The sequence below is a fragment of the Danio aesculapii genome, chromosome 1 (assembly GCF_903798145.1).
Source record: "Danio aesculapii chromosome 1, fDanAes4.1, whole genome shotgun sequence".
NCBI classification, from domain to species: domain Eukaryota; kingdom Metazoa; phylum Chordata; class Actinopteri; order Cypriniformes; family Danionidae; genus Danio; species Danio aesculapii.
Genome location: NC_079435.1, coordinates 25255898 through 25278445, shown reverse-complemented (window position 1 = coordinate 25278445; position 22548 = coordinate 25255898). Strand labels below are relative to the sequence as shown.

The 22548-nt window shown below is 36.0% G+C and overlaps 1 protein-coding gene across 1 annotated transcript; it reads right to left on the bottom strand.

Annotated features, from left to right (window-relative positions):
• Window positions 1–9637: 9637 nt before the first annotated feature.
• LOC130228248 (mothers against decapentaplegic homolog 1-like) lies at window positions 9638–18531 on the bottom strand. The gene is made up of 4 exons (XM_056456771.1): window positions 18485–18531; window positions 18353–18369; window positions 12410–12666; window positions 9638–10002 (listed from the first exon to the last, which is right to left on the bottom strand). The coding sequence occupies exons 1-4, from the start codon at window positions 18529–18531 to the stop codon at window positions 9859–9861; spliced, it is 465 nt and encodes a 154-aa protein (XP_056312746.1). The 3' UTR covers window positions 9638–9858.
• Window positions 18532–22548: the final 4017 nt, after the last annotated feature.

The following is a 22548-nucleotide window of genomic DNA, read 5'->3' as shown; positions in this document are numbered from 1 at the left end:
CCTTGAGGACATCCACGCCAACACCTGAAGAACATGCAAACTCCACACAGAAATGCCTTGAACCAGTAACTTTCTTGTTGTGAGGTGACAGCGCTAACCACTGAGCCACCGCAGTATGCAAATATATACTGTTGAAGTCAGAATTATTAGCCCCCCTGAATTATTAGCCCCCCTGTTTATTTTTTCCCCAATTTCTGTTAACAGAGAGAAGATTTTTTTTTCAACACATTTCTAAACATAATAGTTTTAATAACTCATTTCTAATAACTGATTTATTTTATCTTTGCCATGATGACAGTAAATAATATTTGACTAGATATTTTTCAAGACACTTCTATACAGCTTAAAGTGACATTTAAAAGCTTAAACTAGGTTAATTGGTTAACTAGGCAGGTTAGGGTAATTAGGCAAGTTATTGTATACCGATGTTTGGTCTGTAGACTATCGAAAAAAAAATAGTTTAAAGCGGCTAATAATTTTGACCTTAAAATGATGTTTATTCTAACCGAAATAAAACAAATAAGACTTTCTCCAGAAGAAAATATATTATCAGACATACTGTGAAAATGTCCTTGCTCTGTTAAACATCATTTTGGGAAATATTTAAAAAAGAAAACAAAATTCAAAGGGGGGCTAATAATTCTGACTTCAACTGGACCCAATATTACATTATGATTTCCTTCACAAAACAGCATGACGTCTGATGTTTGTATATGCATGCATATGCGCACACACTGAGTCACACATTCAAAAAAATAGTGAGGGTGCTTTCACATCTCTGGTCTGGTCCATTTGGTCTGGACCACGCTCAACAAACGATACATTGAAGCATTTCTCTGTATGTTGGTTTCTTTTTACACCACACCGATTGTCTTGTCTGAACTAGTTTAAATAAACCAAAATAAAAACTGAAAATGGGGGAAGGCATATCATTAGTACCTTCAGGAGTCAGTGTGAAAGCTGCATTTACACCTGCCCAAATGAACAGCATCAAAGGGGAAACTGAACTCTAGTGCAGTTCAACCAAACCAATTTATGAAGGTGTAAAAGCACCCTAAATACAGAAATTTAATTGGTTTCTGTGATTGCTGACTTGTTAACACAGTCAAACTTATTGGGAGCTTCTTATAGGGTTTCAAAAATTAAGTTCTCGAGATCCCTTAACACTGCACAGTTTGCATGTCTCCTTGACACCATTTCAAATCACTGAGTTTCTACTTATGAATGAATAAAGACATGCAAAATGTGCAGTATTGGGGGTATAATCACAGGAATCACAGCCCTAAAAATACTTAAATGAGATACATTTAGGACTAAAAAAGAACTGGCCAATAACTAAGCCCAGACAAAATGTATGCACAGATTTCCACAGATTTTTGAGACTGTCTCTTACTATATTTCCTTAATATATTAATTATATATAACAGTAATTTTGATCTTTCATAAGACTTTTGTCAACCTTTACATTTTTGAACTGCATTTAATATATATATATATATATATATATATATATATATATATATATATATATATATATATATATATATATATATATAGTATTATTAGTATATATTTTATTAGTGTGTATATATACATATATATATATATATATATATATATATATATATATATATTTTTTTTTTTTTTTTTTTTTTTTTTTTTTTTTTATCAACTGTGTAACACGCCGTTATATATATTCCTGCTTTCCAATGCAAGGATCAGCTGCAGCGTGTTGCACCTCTTCTCTTTCTTTGTTTACTGAAATAAACAGAGGCTGTTCAGCAGCATGTTTATTCTGTTTCTACCATCAGTGAGAAAATGGTTCATTGCACTGAATCTCCATCACTGTTTTTCAAACGTACATTACAACATTAAAATATTCAAGACTCCCAATCAGCGACTTCTACTAAAATGTTCTCATTTACATTTCCAGATGTAAAAAATTGTTTCGATAAACCAGATAAGCGGCATCTTTAATGGCTGCTTTTGCTTGAACTTGCTTGGCAATGACTTTCACTTTCACTCACTAAATTAGTGGGTATACTAAACAAATACAGTCATAATGAGTAAAGAAGGCAATTTGTTCAGGTATCAGAACCACAAAATGCAGGTATCAGAACCCACAATCTGACAGCTTATCTAACAGCTGTTTACTCTTATTTGGTAGTTGCATTTTTCATGCTGACATTGTGATTGACCGTTAGCTGGTCAAAGTGGGAGCTTTGGATAGTGAAATTTCATTTCTGTTTTTATAATTAATTGCACTAACAGTATTTCACTATTTTTGAAAAAAAAAAAAACATTAATGGCTGTGTTGGAGCGGGGAAACATTTTGTCCCCACCAGGAAATAAAAAAAAATAATTCAACAGAGGTAGGGATATTTAGGTTAAAGGGGGGGGAATAAATCTGCAGATTTATTTTTACAAATTCTGTGCAGAAATAGTATAAAGTCTCGGGAGATTTCACCTGACCCTGCCAATAACTCATAAACTCATAGATTACTTGCGGGTAAGTCAAAAGGTGGATATTTTCCGGCAGCACAACATATTAGAATGTACACAAAGAACAGTGAGGGTATTGTGGAGCATGACAGCTGTGGCACAATTCTACTGGCTTGCAGCATCTGCAGACTAAATCGTTTGGTACAGATATGATTTTGTAAAGTTTCTCAACATAAACTACAGATATAGCATCATAGAAACATACTTTTGGGACATTGGGAATCTGTTAGATGTGCATCATCTACTGCTGGATAACTTGCCAACACTGAAAAAAATTATTCAAAGATGATTCCTTGGATTTACTCATTTTTTTACGTTAAGGGGTTATAAACATTTTATTTGGGCTGAATTTAAACAAAGAAATTAAGTTGAACATTATTAAATTTAATTTGTTTGTTTAAATTCAACACAAATAAATTGTTTACAACAGTTTTGCAGACATCATTTTTTTCAGTGAACTTCCTTTCACTTAGAAACCTTGACAAATTTGGACAAACTACTAATGACAAAACAAACAGGCACAATTAATTGTGCAATAATAAAGTTTAGTTATTCATGTGGTTCTGAGTAACTGTTTTAAGTGTAAGAAATCAGATTGTCAGTAGTGTAGTCAAAGTATGTATTTGTTTTTGCTAAGACTAACCACTAGATGTCTGTAATGTTACACTTACCAGCGTGTGTTGATTGTTAGTGAGAAGTGAAGCGTTGTTGCTGCTGCTCTGGTTCCCGTGCTGAAAAAGATGATACAAAAATCACTTTGATACAAATCTGTTACTTTATTGAACTAAGAAACATTACAAACAGAACTTAAAACAATTGTTCATCACTGCATCCCTCCAAAAAATCATAACTTCCAGTTGGTCAGGTCAAACATGCAGGAGAGATATTAAACGGTCCAAATGTTAATAAAACTCGATGACCATTTTAAAGAAATGTCAGCTTCTTGTGGTAAATGAGCTACATGACATTCAAAATGTTATAAATAAGTTAATAGTGAATAGGGGTGGGGTTAGGTGAGCGCATTAAAAAGCATTGGATGCAGCTCAGATTCTAATCAGCACGTGTCCTCAAAAGTGAAGTCAGAACATCTCCCTCTAGTGGTTAGCCTCAGTATGTATCGAAAATAAAATACCACCCTTTTCACAGTTGCACCATAAAGAGTAATTGTAAAAATCTAATTTTACAGTTAATATTTCACCCCAATAAAAGATTGTTTGTGTATCTTAGGTAGTTTTTCACACACTGATGTGCTGACGTATTGTTTTTTGTAAAAAGTGTGATTTAAATTATTAGATACGACACTAAAGGGAGCTGTTTTCCGCCGTCGGCATAAAAGAAATTAATTATTTAATGCATATCACATTATGTCCAGTAAGAAGACTTTTTCAGAATGTCCGCACATCCAAATGTTTCATTGTTTGTTAGAAGATTCTAAAATTTGACATCACGGTGGAAGATTTCCCTCTGGCGAAACAGTTTATAGCAGCATGAATTGCTTGCTACATGATGTGACGGGTTGTGAGGGTTCCACCGTGACGGTACAGGAACTCTTCAAGATTTTCGCAAGGAGATGGACATTCGAGGATCAAGACATGGTCCTCATGGTTTTGCCAGTGTAAAAGCTTGATGATGTAGGGGTTGCTGGGCCCTTATTAGCGAGGATGGTAAAGGCAATTTTCCTTTGGGCAAGGGGTTTGGATGACCAGGCTGGAAGATATCATTGTTAGATGGAGGTGGGTTCCTCTGTGAAAATGCTAATATGATATATTTGATGTGTTTTGTACAGTGCGTTGAACTTCCTGTCCTGGCTCTTGGTAACGTATTTCACAAGCCACCTGAGTGAACAACACAACATTTTTTTACTTAGGGTATAATAAGCTGGCTTAGAGTAGAGGATGAAGATATGACAGAACAAACATTTGCCTGCTTAATAATGTTGTTACTTTACTGTGTTTATAATTTACTTTACCTTATTAATTTGTGGCATACAATAAGGGTCAACATGCAATAGCCAATCAGCTTTCTTTTACTGAACACGCGGCGAATGTGACGACATCGCTGTGTTTGCAGAGGTTCGCTTTGGGTGCACGCGACATGAGCTCCGAGGGGGAGCTTGTATAATCTCACTGAGCGAGCAGTGTACTGAGAGCGCGCAAGAAAAATTGTGCATGAGCAGTGCATATTTGAGAGTGAGAAAATTTGCGCGCGAGCAGCGTATTATATTTGAGAGCTCGGACTCAGTTTTGTCTACAAACAGAGGAAATCGGTGCACGAGCAAGGTTATAATAGTTTTGGATTTTTCATTAGTTTTAGTTTCTATTTCGTTTTGACTTTTTGTTTTCAAATTTAGTTGGTTTTAATTAGTTTTAGAGGGAGATTTATTAGTTTCTATATTTTGAAATGACTTGGTTTTAGTTTAGTTTTTATTAGTTTCAGTATTAGTTTTAGTTTTTTTCTAAATGAGGATATTTGTTAGGTGCAAGGTTTAAAATCATCAGAATAAATATTGTATAATAAAAAATCAGCCATACATTTTTTTGAAACCTGTATTCAGAGGACGCATGAACACTATCATCTACCACTACCATCTAGCCATCTTCAAATTCAAATACAACAGCCCACAAGACAGCACCCTTAAGTACAATATGTGTGCAAGGCTGATTCTGATGTTAGATAAACAGTAGTGATGGGAAGTTCAGATATTATCGCGGATTTTAGGACTCAACATTATGTGGTCAGCAATAGTAATTTCAGTCAATTAAAACATCACCATGATTTGAAAAATGTCCTACAGTAAAGTTTTGCAACCCAACTGAAGCATGATTCACCTAATTAAACTCCATTACGATTTTCTCTTATGAAATAAACTTACGTTTCACCAGATCCTCTCATTCAAGCCCTCGGTTTACTGCGCTGCAGTTGTTGAAGTTTAGTTCAGTCACAGCAGGCTGTCATGTACTGTTTGTGCTCGGTTCACTGAATCACGCATGCGCAGTTTTATCGGTTAACCGCTTCTCAAATTTGATCTTAGTGTAACGTCACTGTTCTAATAACTCAATAAGAGTATATATTGGCTTATTTAGAGTTAGAGGGGGTATTGGGCTTGTTAAAAAGTAATTAGTTTGTGGACGAGTGCTTACTGAAGACGCGAATCGTTTCAAATGATTCAGTTCGATTAGGTGAACTAGTTCAACCGGTTCACTTAGAAGATCCGGTTAAAAAGATTCATTCGCGATCGCGATACAGAAATAAAACCCATTATTCGGCACAAACGTGTTAAAGTAATAGTTTTAAGTCTCTGTATGTAATGCTGTACCGTGCTGCTGTCATGTCCACTCGTTGTTTTTGTCGCGGGAGCAACTGCGAGGATGACTGGAGGAGAACCGGCTCGTTCTGGCCAATGGCAGCAGGACTGTGCCGTACGGGTCAAACACCTGCAGCGCGGAGTAAATAGATTTACTTTTAAAAGGCTTACAGTAAGATTATGTACACAATACAGTTTCAGTTAGCTCTAGTTTTTTGAAAAAATCTCGTTTTTATTTTAGTTCAGTTAACGACAATTATTTTACATTTTAGTTTTCGTTTTTTCGTTCGTTTTTGTTAACTATGTGCACGAGCGCTCGTATTACATGAATGCGCTCTTGACTTGTAATACATCATTGTAATTACATCATTATACACACATTTATTTATTTATATGTATATTTTTTAATGGAATCAGCCTGTATTGGTAGTTAATTCATTCATTCATCTATTCGGCTTAGTCCCTTTATTAATCTGGGGTTGCCACAGTGGAATGAACCACCAACTTAATTTATGGAGCGGATGTCCTTCCAGCTGCAACCCATCACTGGAAAACACATACACACTTATTCACGCACACACATACACTACGGACAATTTAGCCTACCCAATTTACCTGTACACATGTCTTTGGACGGAGCACCCGGAGGAAACCCACGAACGCAGGGAGAACATGCAAACTCCACACAGAAACGCCAACTGGCCCAGCCGAGGCTCGAACCAGCGACCTTCTTGCTGTGAGGCGACAGCACTGCCTACTGCACCACTGCGTCATACTGTTAATGTTTTTATTTTAAAATGAAAATTAAACAAATATCATTTGATATGATATTTTAAAGAATGCATTTGTTTTGGTAACGTGTTTGATGCCGAGACATTGTGGTTAAAAATTTATTTATTTTTTGCATGTAGGCCTGTCGGCAGTGTATGAGACACGTTGTTAGTTTCTCAGAGGGGGTCTCTTCTCCATATTGTTAATAATGTATGCAAATGTTTTTATTATCTTTGTTACAATGTACAACAATAAATAATGTTTTTTGGGGATAGGTGTAAAGTAGACAACACAACACCAAGCGAATGACATTTTGTGTGGCACAAATTCAGCCATTCATTATAATAGACCGTGAACAGTTCAGTTATCTGACAGTCAATATAGAACCAGATACTACCTGTTTGCCGGCTGAATTTTGTAGAGATATATAAACGATGTAAATTGGACAGGTTTAATTTATATAATGGGTTCATTATAATGAAAGAAATAATAGCAAGCTATGTATCTTTATATGTTTAATACATCTTTTTTACATTTAATAAATGTATGACATTATAGGCCTAATATTTTACCCGAGTGATTGAATAGTATTTGCTTAATTTTCAAATAACGTTTTTATTAAAGTTTTCCCACAATAAATACTGTAGCATTTAGTAAATATTATAGATTGCAAAGACATTATTTTTGAACCATATTAAAATACTTGAACTAATCTGTGGTAATTATAGTTGCAACAAATATACTAGAACAAATTAACTGTTAGTAGTTTTAAATTATTCCGTTTGTTTTCTTTATCTCAAATGGTGTCAGAGTTTAATTCAAGTGTGTCCGATATAGGCTACTGAAAATATGGATTCAGTACTGTGAATAAAAACAACAGCATAACTGTAAGCTTGTGCATCAAAAATGTTTAGAACATTTTACTGTTGATTCGATTGCTTTATCTCAAATGATGTCAGTTTAATTTATATAAGTGTTTATATACTGAAAATATGGATTCAGTACCATATATAAAAACAACAAAGGCTGTAAAAAAGAGCAGGTCTTGTGCATCACAGAGAATACTAGAAAAATTTTGTTTATTTATCTCAAATGGTGTCAAAGTTTAATTTATTTAAGCGTTTACAATGTATCCGATATAGGCTATATGTCCAGTGACAGCGTCTAAATAGCTCTGTTTATGTAGCCTATACATTTGTTTATGTATACGTTTGTTTGTTTTTGTTTTTTGTTTTGCGTAAACAGGTGTCTTATTTAATATTTCTCTTAGCTTACATATTCGCATTATAGAATCTTAAAATAGGTACTTAAAGTGTATGGTCTTTAGCACATGTCCTCAAAAAGCGAAGTTAGAACATTCCACAGTTCTTAAGTCATGTGAGTTATTAACTAATTTTACAGTTAATAAATAATTCACCTCAATAAAAATCGTTTCTGTATCTTAGGCAGTTGTTCACACACTGATGTGCTGACGTGTTGTTTTTTTTATGTTTTAAATTATTATTTATTATATATGTTGTATGTACACATTCAGATGCGACACTAGAGGGCGCTGTTTTCCGCTAAACGACTTTCAGATTCAGTCTAGTACCTGTCATTTTATGACAACCAAAATAGTGTCATGTTGTCTTGTAACAGTAAATCAATGAAATTTTATCTTTAACAAATTTGCCTTTGCTCGTCATAGACCTACATCTATATAACTGTATTATTTATTTATTTGGTTATACATTGTTTATGTTGTCATATGAGGCTTTAACAGTGTATCACACATTACATTGATGTCTTAACATTTGCATTATTGGCACTGTATAAACAACAATACTTCCACTAATTAATAGGTTTACTCATTAGATGTCAGTATTTGCTTTAAATATTCTGCTTCTAAAGATGAAGGAAAAGAAATAGACAGAGGTAAATGAAACACTTTTATTGAATCTTTCCAGTAGAGACTTGATATTCATGGAATAAAACTGCTTTCTGAGAGTACAGGTAAGCAAGAACAGCACGAAAAAAAGGACAGAGACAAGAAGCCACTTAAGAAAGTGCAAATATGAAGGAACAACATTATATATTTTCTTCAAAAAATACAAAAATGTGTACATTTTAACAGTGGATGGGATTTCACTATGGATAAAAAAAAATCTGAGAGCAAGTTAATCAAAATGAACTATTTCTTTTTACAAAACAATATCACTAGTGCCATTTAGAAACATAGTCAACACAAAGTAATCATTTTACTCTCTAAAATGCACAGGCATTATGTATACTTTTCCTCCTGCGTTTCTAAAGGTGTTTTATGAAAACATATTCGTGTCATTTCAGAATAAAAGTAACAGGATGTTCTTCTGTGCAGCTCAGTGGTGAGTGCACAATACTGTACATGGACAAAGTAAACGATGCCTGCTTCTGCTCTCATTTGTAGACATCAAACTTGCAATCCTGGGGATCAAACCACACTTGCAAAAAAAACAACAAAAAAAAACCAGACTGCACAACACTTTCCTTACTAATAATAAGTACATTTACACCCACTTTTAAAATCAGTCGAACACAACTGTGATAAAAGTCGCACAACATTGCTTGAGTTCCCTACCCACTACTTACATGCCCAACTCCCCATACATTTATCCCATTCAAAGGTTTTCGTATTCAAATATATGCATTTTTCATTCTACGTTAGACATTGTTGTCTAATTTTGCTACATTTTTTTCTTTCCAGCTGTGAGAAATGTTGCATTAATAACCTCGTAATCTTTCTCACAGCTTCATGCCGCTCAGTTCATTTAAAGCATTATAATTCTGCACAAGATTTATTTTGTGGTCTACCAGACGTGTTCACGCTACTCTACTCTGTACAACACTGTTCTAGTCTCTAAGCTAGGATGCAGATCTTTTTTTTTTCGCCAATGGAATACTGATTGTAAACTGGGAAAAGGAGAAGAAATGCAAAAGAAATAGAAAGAAAACAAACAGATTGGCTTTAAAAAAGTCAAACTTCTCTTACAAACAAGACCAGAGGAGGATACTCGCCACAAGTATGGCCTCATCTAAACATGCTTGGTCACATGGAGTTATCAAGTATCTTCCAGATTCTCACGGGCTGAAAACTGAGGACTCTTCGGCCAGATTTGATGACCCCCACCCAAACAAACTGCCTTCAAGTAGTACACAAAGCCCACCCTCTAGTCGTCTCCCACCCCTTCCTTCAACCAATCAGCTACTGCATGCGAACCCAGACTGACAGGGTTACATCAGCAGTTGCTTTATGTCAGCTCGGTCTAGGACACAGAAGAAATGGGGTTGTGAGGAGATCCCATCTGGGTGAGGACTTTATCCAGCCACTGCAGGGGTCCATGAAGATGAATCTCAATCCAGCACGGGGTGCTGGTCACATCCTGCCGATGGTACTCTGCACCCCAGCCCTGGAAAACAACAACAGATGTCAGTAAAAGATTGTTTCCAAACAAGAATGAATTTACTTCAGAATCTAAGGTTTTTTTCATTTATAGAAGTAAGTGGATTCCATAATGTGTGTATTAATACTGTATGTCCGGAATAATTAAGATTCTCCTACACTCATTTAGGCTGCATTTATTTGAAAAAATACAGCAAAACAGTACTGTTGAGAATGTTGGACAACTGTCATCAGTATTATCTTAATGCTTAATGCAAATAGTTTTGTCTCTCTCTCTATATATATATATATAATATATATATATAATATTATATATAATATATATATAATAATAATATATATATAATATATATATAATATATATATATATATATATATATATATATATATATATATTATATATCTATATATATATATATATATATATACATACACACACACAGTTGAAGTCAGAATTATTAGTCCCCCTTTTTTTTCCCAAATGATGATTAAGAGAGTAAGGAAATTTTCACAGTATGTCTGATAATTTTTTTCTTCTGGAGAAAGTCTTATTTGTTTTATTTCAGCTAGAATAAAAGCAGTTTAAAAATTTTTTAAAACTCATTTTAAGGTCAAAATTATTAGCCCCTTTAAGCTATATATTTTTTGACTGTCTACAGAAAAACCAAACATTACACAATAACTTGCCTAATTACCCTAACCTGCCTAGTTAACCCAATTAACCCAGTTAAGCCTTTAAATGTCACTTTAAGATAAAATAAATATTTATAAATGAGTTATTAAAACTATTATGTTAGAAATGTGTTGAAAAAAATATCTGTTAAACGGAACATGGGGAAAAAAAAAACAGGGGGGCTAATAATTCTGACTTCAACAATATATATATATAATCATTATTAAGGTTGAAAATAGTTGTGGTGCTTAATTTTCAGTGAAACTGTGTTTGGAGTTAATTAATTCATTTTGTACAAAAGCAACAGCAAAGGCATTGTTACAAAAATAATATTACAAAAATATAAAACAAAAATAAGATAAACAATTAAGAACATGTATATTTTTTAGGAGGGCAAAACATACAAACATATGGTAAACACATAAGTGAAAAACATATGACATAAACAGCAATAGAACCAACATTGAAATAACAGGGATGTGTATAAACAGCAATGGCAATCAGAATATTGGTAGTACTTCAATAGTATCATTTATGCTAAAGACTACTTAATTAACCTGTATATTCTGCTATGTTGTGTTCTGTTTGGGTTTCTCTGTTTTTTTGGTGCTGTTTTCCAAAATGAGATCTCTAGTTAGTTTACTGGATTATTACAGTATATTTAATTTCCATACCTGTCCTGTTTTAGACTGATTACTTCCTCATGTTTTTAACCCCCAATTTGTCCTTAACTCCCTCTCCAATATTGTTGTGTACATTAAAGTTTAGTAAGGTACTGTGTTTTCTCCAGTGTATTGCTTATAAATTAAAACAATGAAACTGGTGACCAGAGTAATGACTGCTTAATATTTAACTTTGCCATCATGTACAAATAACTTGTAAACTACATGAGGGTGAATAAGTTATAGTATAGTTCAAGAATAAGTATAGTTCAGACTGCATGATTTTAGACTCGCTGACAGGTTTTGAGAAATCGTGGACAAATGCCTGAAATCACAGGCAAATCGGTGCTCATCCACGTGAATGACAATCCCACAGTGTGAACTCTCAAAGACATAATCTGAGAGAATCGCCGATGAGTCGCAACACCCGTGAGATATTTGCCATGCTAAATATCTGGAGCTGATGGCGATGCAATCACGATGTGTAAAATGTGTTCTGATTGAAAATAACAACAGCGATTACCTACAACCAATGAGAGGACGGTATCCACTAGTAGCATATGGGTATCTGCAGGCCAGCGGGAGGTTGGGGGAGAAGTTAAAAGCGCTAATTTTCAGTTTATTTGGACCCAATAAATTGGGAAAATTTTGTGTAAATTTGGCAGGAACATCCATGTCTGCTTGACGTGTCATCTGAGCAATACCACAACCAAGTTGAAAAAGAAATGGAGTTGAGGAGAAATTGCTAATTCCCTTCAAAGCCAGGTGAGAAAAATAAGTACATTTTCACCCACTTATTTCTCATTATGTAGTTAATAATAAAATATATCCTACATGCCCTCGCGTTGTTTCCTTGTCACTTGTTGCATGTGTTTGGTTGTGAGATGTAGTTTGCAGACCGAAACAAAGTTGTTGGCGATTGTAAAGTCATGCAATGTGAAACCCCTGTCACAATACATCTGCAGTGTAAACACAGCCGCACGATAGAAAGATTTTGAAAATCGTGCAGGCTGAACTCGGCATAAGGAATGACAGTTTCAATTTCCAGGTAAACCTTGTGTTTATCTTGTGCAGCTTACCTTTACAAAGCTCATGCGGATGGTGCACATCTTGGTGAGTTCATAGACAGCTTCAAAACCGTGATTGACTGACTGTGCCAAGAGCTCTGCAAACTCCTGGTTGTTGAAGATCTTGAGGCTGCAGCGACTGGGGATCTTGCATACGGTGGTGGGGTGGAAACCATGGTGGTAATTGCAGTTGCGGCTCTGGACAAAGATACTGCTGTCGCTCAAACATTCGGCATACACCTCTCCTCCCACATAGTACAAATGGACTCCTGCAGAATGTATGAAAAGTGATTGACAGTTTACATTATGAAAATTATACAGCTATTCTAAAGCAGACCAGACACTGCAAAAAATTGCTTTACTTGTTTACAGATTGTGTCTTGTTTCTAGTCCAAATATTAAAAAAAAAAAATCTTAAATCAAGAAGCATTTTCTAACAAAATAAAAATGATAATAATAATAATCAACAGAAATAATAAGTCAAAATTAAAATAAGTAAAATTTATTTAGCTTGTTTATCGGAAAACTCATGTAAGGATGTCCGAGATCAGGTAGTTCTCGAAAGTTCCTTCTGGTCATATAGAAAAAGAGGGAGATAGGTGGATGAGGGGAATTCTTCAAAAGCAAAGATAAGGGAAGTAAGGTGAAATGGGCTATTTATTGTAGGTTTGGATTAATCTCGGTACAGTTTATCGATGATTGCAGATGAGGACCAGCCGCGATCATCATATCACATGCTCCTCTAGAAATTAGTTTATAAAACTTCACATTGACTTACTGTCAAATTTTAATCATTAAAATGTGCAAGTCAATGCAGAATATTCAGTATATCCATAGCCAGCTCTCCCTATAAGCGAACTTAGAGCCCCGCCGCCACTAGGGGGCCCCACAACCCACTAGTGGTGCTAGCCGCTTCCTTGCTGAAATAATTTTTATTTGCATTTACAAATTATCTTCATGACAGTACTTTAGTCATATGGGAAATGGGATAATTAGGTAAAAATAAATGCATATTATAAGACCATGTAAGTTTTTTTTTTGACCTTGCATGCATATTAGACTGTTGTTGGAGATCCATAAAACTGAAATATGACCGTTTTAAAATAATAGGGGCTCTTTAAATGCTACCAAAAACACCAATATGCGAGTTGAATAATATTTATATATCAGAATATCAGAAAGAGCTTTATTGCCAGGTAGTTCACACATACGAGGAATTTTTTCGTGACAGAGCTTCTACAGTGCAACAGGATTACAGAGACAGGACAAAAAACAGATAATAAATATATTTTAAAAAATAGAAGTAAGTAGTGAGTGCAAATATACAGATTGACAAGTGTATGTACGTGTTTATTACTATATACAACGTTATATGTGCAGCTGTTATGTGCAAATTGGCATGTAAAGTGTGTTGTTAAATAAGTGTATATGTGTATAAAAGTGTATGGCAAGTAGTGATGTTGGTTCCACAATTATGATCATCAAGTGTTCATGAGATGGATTGCCTGAGGGAAGAAGCTGTTTCTGTGTCGGGCTGTTCTGGTGCGCAGTGCTCTGTAGCGTCGACCAGAAGGTAAAAGTTCAAAGAGGCAGTGTGCTGGGTGTAAGGGGTCCAGAGTGATTTTGGCAGCCCTTCTGCTCGCTCTGGATAAGTACAGTTCTTGGGGAGTAGGAAGGGTTGTACCAGTAATTCGCTCAGCAGTCCGAACTATTCTACGTAGTCTTTGGAGGTCGTATTTAGTAGCTGAGCTAAACCAGACAGTTATTGATGTGCAGATGACTGATTCAATGATGGAGGTGTAGAACTGTTTCAGCAGCTCCTTTGGGAGGTTAAACTTCCTCAGCTGACGAAGAAAGTACAGCCTGTTGAGCTTTTTGACAATGGAGTCAATGTGAGTGTCCCACTTCAGGTCCTGAGAGATGGTGGTGCCCAGGAACCTGAATGACTCAACTGCTGCCTGCTTTATGTGACATTTATTGCCATACGGATAGCATGAACAGATAAATAAAAGGAACCTATACTTAGTTTGAAAATCAATGTTAGAACTGTGACTTGGTGCACACCAACCAACAAATATCAGCCACACAGCATGAACTTTTAATAATGTTAACGAGGTTTAATATGTATTAATTTGATTCTAAACCCTACCATTTTTTGGAGTGGAGTGCAGTGTACTATTCTGTACTTCTGAATGGCAGTGTTTAATATAATAATTTAATAATATTTCTGTCATGTTGCATCTGGTACAGACTGACAAATTGCTTGTCACTGGAATGTTGTTGTGACATGGTGTTACAATGTAACCTGCTCGGCTAATATTTACATTTGTAATATTTATATTATTTTCAAATTAAAAACCACCTCATGTGGAGTTTTATAACTTTTTATCTGTGTCTCATTTTGAAAGCTGTTTCTGTCCTCCATAGCATGTATTTTTAGCCAGCGCCATATGCATCGAGAGCCATCAAGACTAAAATGTAACATGCTATTTTCCACCAAGGCAACCTGGGGTGCTGAAATATAATTGGGTAAACTGGCAATGGCCAGGTTATGGAGACCAAAACAAAAACAGACATTCCGACACGGCACGCACTGACTGTAGCATTGCTTTTCAGATAAACAAGAATGCTCGCTGAGCATGTTTTAATATCTGCAAACATTTTTTATGCTAAAGAGTCAAAAACATACATACAGCACCTTTAAATTTACCATTACTATAAGTCAGACTTTAAGTTTTAATTTGACTCCACATAACTCATAACTCCATAATGAATATGCAAATGTCTGGACATAATTATTATTATTATTTTTTTTTTTTGTGCCATTGAATTTATATTTAATCAATTCAAATCTTCAATTGTTATTAAAATACTTCAATGTATAACATTTATTTTGAGGGAAGTGTCTCATTACTGAAAACTACTCCATATTGCACTCCCTAAATATCAGTACTGCTTAGTAAAATACTGACCTCTGGTGGAAAGATGTTCTCTAGCTCTTTATCAAGATACTTCATTGAAACCTTTTATCTCACAGACCTCAAGTTATCTGAATTCTGCATTCAAGAGTACAGAAATCGTAGACAAGCTGACAATAAAATATTAAAGAAAATAAAAATAAAATGTAAGACTTAGATGAACTTGCTTGTATGCTGAAAGCACTGGCAGAAGTGGGAATGGGCAGCTGCATCCAGACTCTTAAACTTGTAGACAACTCAATTTAAGTTCACCACAGCAGGTGTCACATTGGACCTTCACAGGAAAAGAGAGAGTACTCCAAACCCTGGAACTACTTACGGGACAGCGAGAACAAAGGAATGAAATGGGGGAACATAGAGCCACGTCGAATAATTCTGACCACAATGCCTGGAGAGGGAAAAAATTCCACAAACTCACCACAAGAAACGCGATAAAACCTGCTCTTTTTCATTCAAAGCTGTCAGAAAGCATCTATACAAAGGACACAAACAGAAAACATTTCAGATAAAAGGTTCCAGGCCCCTTTTATGAAGCAGACCTCACACAGTTGTATGTAATTCCTACCAAAACTGGTTTATTTACCGAAAAATAAGATTTAACGCCAAGCTTGGCACTACAATAAAAAGCAAACAAGTGGAGGAAGCTACAAGAGGAAAGGAGGGAGTGAAAATGAACCTGGGGAGGAAAAGAAACGCACACAGCGGTGGAAAGTTTCTCTCTGTCTTTCTAGTTATTTTTCTCAGTACTGTTTATGTGACACTCGGGCAGAGCGAAAGGGCGGACACTTGTGCTAATGTAACACTGTTTGCTGCTATTGCTGCTAGGTTAAGTGAAAATAATTAATATGTAAATCTAATTTGGACATCTGCAGCTCCAGCAACTCTTTGGCCACATCTATTTAGGAATTCAGCCCTCAGCTCGGCTTTCATTATATAAAAAAAAACAATATTACCATTTTCCAAGCAGCTGAGTAATGAGTAGAAGGGCTGCAAAGAGCCAATGACAATACAGAGCTGAGGGAGTTGGAGGGTGGAGGGATGATAGTGTAACCCGCCACCCACGTTGCTGAAAAGAGCGCACGCTCAAAACACAGGCACTGAACTATAAAACCACACAGACCCCTGTATTACTCGTGCTGTCCCATTCACTTAGGGTGATCACAAACAGCCTTTTTCATCCTCAAGACTTTCCACGATTACTGCCGCACTACAAGTTTCCCGGTGGGGACTGTTCTCCGGCACGCACCCACTCTGTGAGACGTAACACGCTGTTTCCGAGAGCTTAGCCCGGTGATTGAAGTGGCCACCTGCCCGGTTATAGAAGAAAGTACTACAAGTCTTAAGCATTTCCTGAAAGTCCTGAAAGTACGTCCTGTTGTGACACTGAGGCTTGTAATGTGGACATTTTAACCCTATATTGCACAACCCAAAAACCTACACTAAAGTGGGTCAAAATCATTTACAATCTCTTTAAACTAAACTCATCCTATAATAAGGTATATATAACAAATAAATAAAATCATAAATATAAAGCAAAACAAAAGCAGACTTTCACATTTCAAAGAAATATTGTAAATTATAAGGGATCTCTTGTGTGGTTTTAAACTTTTATGAGTTCATTTCCAAATGTGTTGGTCATAGTTTTAGCTGCCATTTGCTCATCTTTCACTTGTTCAAAACTTATTTGAGTTTCTTCTAGAGCTGGGCGATATGGCAAAAATGCAAAGCCGATAATTATTTTCCATATTAAACGATAACGATATATATTTCGATAAAAGTTGTTAATGCTTACAGATTTAAAAGAAAACACCAACAATGACTGTAGCCACAATAACTAGAGGGTCCATTAAATGGCATGACATATTTTCGGCTGATAAATTTTTGGTGGCTGAAATTTCGAAACATCTCTAATATTAACACACTTTTAGATTCCCATTGTTGCACATTTCTGCTGTGTGATTGGCTCTTAGATCATTCATTCATTCATTTTTTCCAGCTTAGTCCCTTTATTAATCTGGGCTGGCCACAGCGGAATGAACCGCCAACTTATCAGCACGTTTTACGCAGCGGATGCCCTTTCAGCTGCAACCCATCACTGGGAAATACCCATACACTCTCATTCACACACATACATACGGACAATTTTAGCTTACCCAATTCACCTATACCACACGTCTTTGGACTTGTGGGAGAAGCCAGAGCACCTGAGGAAAACCATGCGAACATGGGGAGAACATGCAAACTTCACACAGAAATGCCAGCCGAGGCTCGAACCAGCGACCTTCTTGCTGTGAGGCGACAGCACGATTTACTACGCCACCGTGTCGCTCCACTTTTAGGTCAATATAGAGTAAAAAGTGCAGGGCTTATCATTGTTATTGACATACATTTTATCACAATTCGATATAATATCATTTATCAGCCCAGCACTAGTTTCTTCCTTCTTTTTTAACAACATGAAAATATTTTTAAGTATGCTGGCCACTGATACCTATCAACTTTATTAGTAGGTAATGAGAGTTAATGAGTGCCAGGTACAAGCGTATTTCAAAATATTTCCTTTTGTGTTAAAAAAAGAAAGAAGAGACTCAAATTAGTTTTGAACAACTGAAGGATGAGCAAATGACGCAGAATGTTATTTTTGTGGTAACTGAACCTATGGCCAACACATTTGGATATGACAGTGCTTAAGCTCACATCTAAGATCTACTAGAATTTTTTTCAATCAGTCTTGGGTCAGTTTGACCACGTTTATGGAAACTCCTCCATGATAAAAACAAGAACCAAGTCATTGTCCTTTGAAAGACCAAATCATGTCATAAGTAATCAGGGTCAAAGAACAAACAGGAAAAGTTGCCTAACACTCTAGCGCACCACATATTTAAGAAGAAATCTAGACCTCCACAAAGTCTACCATTGAGCTAATCATTCCTTAAAGCTAGAAAACACAGACCTGGAACTATTAAAGTGGTCAAACCGGCAAGAATATGAAAGCTGTAATGATGTAAGATTTGTTCACAGAGCACAATGCCACAAGGATTATCCTGCAAGAGCAGGAAAGATTTTCAAACTAATCTAGAACGGTATGCTTCTTTGATGTTCAGTTTACCTTTTGTGCCAGGATGTACCGTACAGCAGGGCTGGCCAGTATATCATGTCTTAGAGATATATCAATATTTTTTTTAGACAATAAATATAGATATGGAGGGATGGGGGTTGTTGTGGTTTAAGCAGCTGTCAAGAACCATGGTGAATGATGTGTGGTATGACAGTCCTTCATTCACTCACTCCGCACATGAACTGAGGCCTGAAAAATCTATCACAAGCTTACTGGGCCAAAATAGCAAACTTAACTCCATATCCTGTGTTGCAGAGAAAAGAGTGTGGGATGATCGGCTGAGTTGCACTGCACATCTCAAGTGCTTCACTGTTACATACTCAGGAAGCATCCAATGTCAGGTAGCATCGCCACTTCCACATCAGCAAATCGACAAATCTCCTTTTCATTTTCAACACAGAAAGCAGCAAATTGTGGTTTTAGCGATGGCGAAGCGATCATGTGTTTAATCATTCAAAGCATGTTAGCTCTACACAGTTGTTTGTGTTAGTTTATAGGTGAACCACACATGATTCCTTTCTAAAGTGCACTCACTATTCTTCAGCTTAGTCCCTTATTTATCAGCGGTCGCCACAACAGAATGAATCACCAATACTCTGGCATATTTTTAATGCTGCTGATGCCCTTCCAGCCACAAACCCATCACTGGGAACATCCATGCACTCTTTCATTCACACTCACACGCATACACTACGGCCAATTAGTTCTCGAGTTCACCTACACCGCATGTACTTTGGACTGGGTGGAAAACCAGAGCACCCGGAGAAAACCATGCAATAACAGGGAGAACAGTGACCTTCTGAGGACACTGGGCCCAAGGTGCATATTGGTCCTATGTAACTGATGCAAAATATGATATATGTAATATTAATATGTATAATGAGGCAAAGGGCTCCGGATAGTTTCAGGCAGGACGGGAGTCGACACACTGTAGCAGGTAATGCACTCACAATGACCCATGTTCAATTCCTGCCTGTTATGTACAGTTAGCTTACTGTTCTGTACACACAAGCCATAGCATTAACCCAAAACAGCTAATAAAAAGAGTTATTAATGCAGTTGTAAGGGTGGCAGAAATAAAATCTGGTCATAATCGTAATGTTGATTTTTAATCATTTCTCAAAAAGTTTAAAATTGATTAGATCGTGACCTTTGCCAGCCTGCTTGGGCATGAGCTAGAAAACAGAAAAATAATAAGTGTTGACACGCGATTTGGATAAACTTAAGGACTTTAAAAACCTGCCATGGTGTAATCTAATGCTCTATTTTGGAATTAACTGTACTGTTTGTTCTTAATAACTGCTTTTTATAATCTAGCCCTTTCAATGTTACATTTGAGTTTGTCATCCTAAATATAAATTTGTTAATAAATACATTTTTAAGTGGAAACACTCATTCATAGATTATATACAATCAAAAACAAAATAATAGAAACCCCATGGTTAAAATGTAAAGTTGTAAAGATGCACAGCAGAAGAGATTATAAAAATTCGATCAAGAATCGATCTGGAATCGAATCGTGACTCCCAGAATCAGAATCAGATCTTGAAGTTCCAAAAGATTCCCTCCTTTAATGCAGTGATGTCTTGTTGATATGATGGCAATGATATGAGAGCCCCGATTCATTCATTCATTATTTTTCCTTTGGCTTATTCTTTATTTTAGAGGTTGCCACAGCATAATGAACCGCCAACTATACACCTATACCGCTTGTCTTTGGACTGTGGGGGAAATCGGACCACCTGGAGGAAAACCCACGCAAACACGGGGAGAACATGCAAACTCCACACAGAAATACCAACTGACCCAGCCAAGACTCGAATCAACGACCCTCTTGCTGTGAAATGACAGTGCTAACCACTGAGCCTCTGTGACACCAATAGCCATGATTCCAATTGTGTGTCTAATAACAATAAAACATATTATTTTTACATTTTACATGATGAATTATTTGCGGACTATATATTTCAAATAGGGAAGAAAAGCTGTATAATACATGTGATTGTGACAAGTCACATTAAGCTTTGATTTGCAAGTAACATTTATTCCATTTTATCGAAAATACTGAAATATTTTTCACCTTTCATCCCTTTCATATGAATTACAGTCAATATCACTCAGCCCTACTTTACAGGGGTCAAGAATGAAGTCAAATAATCAATTGAACCACTTCTCTGCAGATACAAATCCAACTTCTGAAACAGGAAAACAATCCCAACTGCTGCATAAATGTGTCATCTCCAGAAGCACTTAAACCGGGTCTAGTTATTATCAAATCACTTTCGTTTAAAAAAAAAAAAGTGTTAAAAAGTGTAATTTCCCCAGCTTCTCTTCTTTTTCTCACACATGCCCACACAGCTTTTAAAGAATAACCAACAAATGAGGCAAGATTGAATCCAAATTTTTCTTTTTATGAGGACGGTGCATGTGTGGAGGTACTGTGCATCTGTCATCCATTCACGCTTCTTCTCATGCAGGACGTTCACAGACAATCCTGATGATGAATACTGTGTCACAAGAACAGTATGTGACACATGGACAGAATTTGGGGCTTAAAACGCACATTTGAGATGGAGGCGTTTATGGGTTTGTTTGATTAGCACATGGGATGAAGCTGTTGCATCTAATATATAAATTCACATGCATAAATAAAAAAAAAGTCTAAATGCAAAATCTTTTTGTGAGAATTCCAGTCTCTTTCTTTAATAAACATTTGCAGTTTTAATTGTCGCACTGGACACTAATCATTCTCAAAGAATAAAGCTGACCAAATATTAAAAAGTTTTATGCCCATTTCAAAAAAATGATTTGCTATAAGCTATGTGATAGAGTTCATAAAGACTCTGGAAATGTAATCCATATGAAGTTGACAACTTCTGGAGAGACACTTATAATGCTGAACAGATTTTAGGCTTGTATTCACATATAAACAATGCCTGACATGAGAACAAACAACTGTGGTTGCTCTTATATGTAAGGGAAACGAACATATCTTTATAGTTGGTAAGATAGAGTTGTGTATATATATTTTACTTCTGTCACACATGCACTCAATGTGGACAATGTTACTGTTTCTGCCATCTTCAATTTACAACAAATTGCTAGTGATTATGGAAGTCACATAATGTCTGTTGCATACATTCATTCAATCATTCATTTTCCTTCAGCTTAGTCCCTTTATTTATCAGGGGTCGCCACAGGGGAATGAACCGCCAGCTTATCCAGCATTTTTCAGCGGATGCCCTTCCAGCTGCAACCCAGAACTGGGAAACACCCATACACCTCATTCTCACTCACACACACACACACACACACACACACATACACACACACACCACACGCACACACAACACACACACACACACACACACACACACACTATGGACAATTTAGTTATTCAATTCACCAATTCAGTCTTTGGACTGTGGGGGAAACCGGAGCACCCTTGAGGACATCCACGCCAACACCTGAAGAACATGCAAACTCCACACAGAAATGCCTTGAACCAGTAACTTTCTTGTTGTGAGGTGACAGCGCTAACCACTGAGCCACCGCAGTATGCAAATATACGGTTGAAGTCAGAATTATTAGCCCCCCTGTTTATTTTTTCCCCAATTTCTGTTAACAGAGAGAAGATTTTTTTTTCAACACATTTCTAAACATAATAGTTTTAATAACTCATTTCTAATAACTGATTTATTTTATCTTTGCCATGATGACAGTAAATAATATTTGACTAGATATTTTTCAAGACACTTCTATACAGCTTAAAGTGACATTTAAAAGCTTAACTAGGTTAATTGGGTTAACTAGGCAGGTTAGGGTAATTAGGCAAGTTATTGTATACCGATGTTTGGTCTGTAGACTATCGAAAAAAAAATAGTTTAAAGCGGCTAATAATTTTGACCTTAAAATGATGTTTATTCTAACCGAAATAAAACAAATAAGACTTTCTCCAGAAGAAAATATATTATCAGACATACTGTGAAAATGTCCTTGCTCTGTTAAACATCATTTTGGGAAATATTTAAAAAAGAAAACAAAATTCAAAGGGG

What these genes read in the sequence shown, in the direction of transcription:
- LOC130228248 (XM_056456771.1), bottom strand. Translation starts at nt 18,531, where the DNA reads ATGATATACTGGCCAGCCCTGCTGTACGGTACATCCTGGCACAAAAG. An exon ending in TCCGCATGAGCTTTGTAAAG is followed by an intron (nt 10,003 to 12,409) that starts GTAAGCTGCACA and finishes GTTGTTTTCCAG; the next exon opens with GGCTGGGGTGCAGAGTACCA.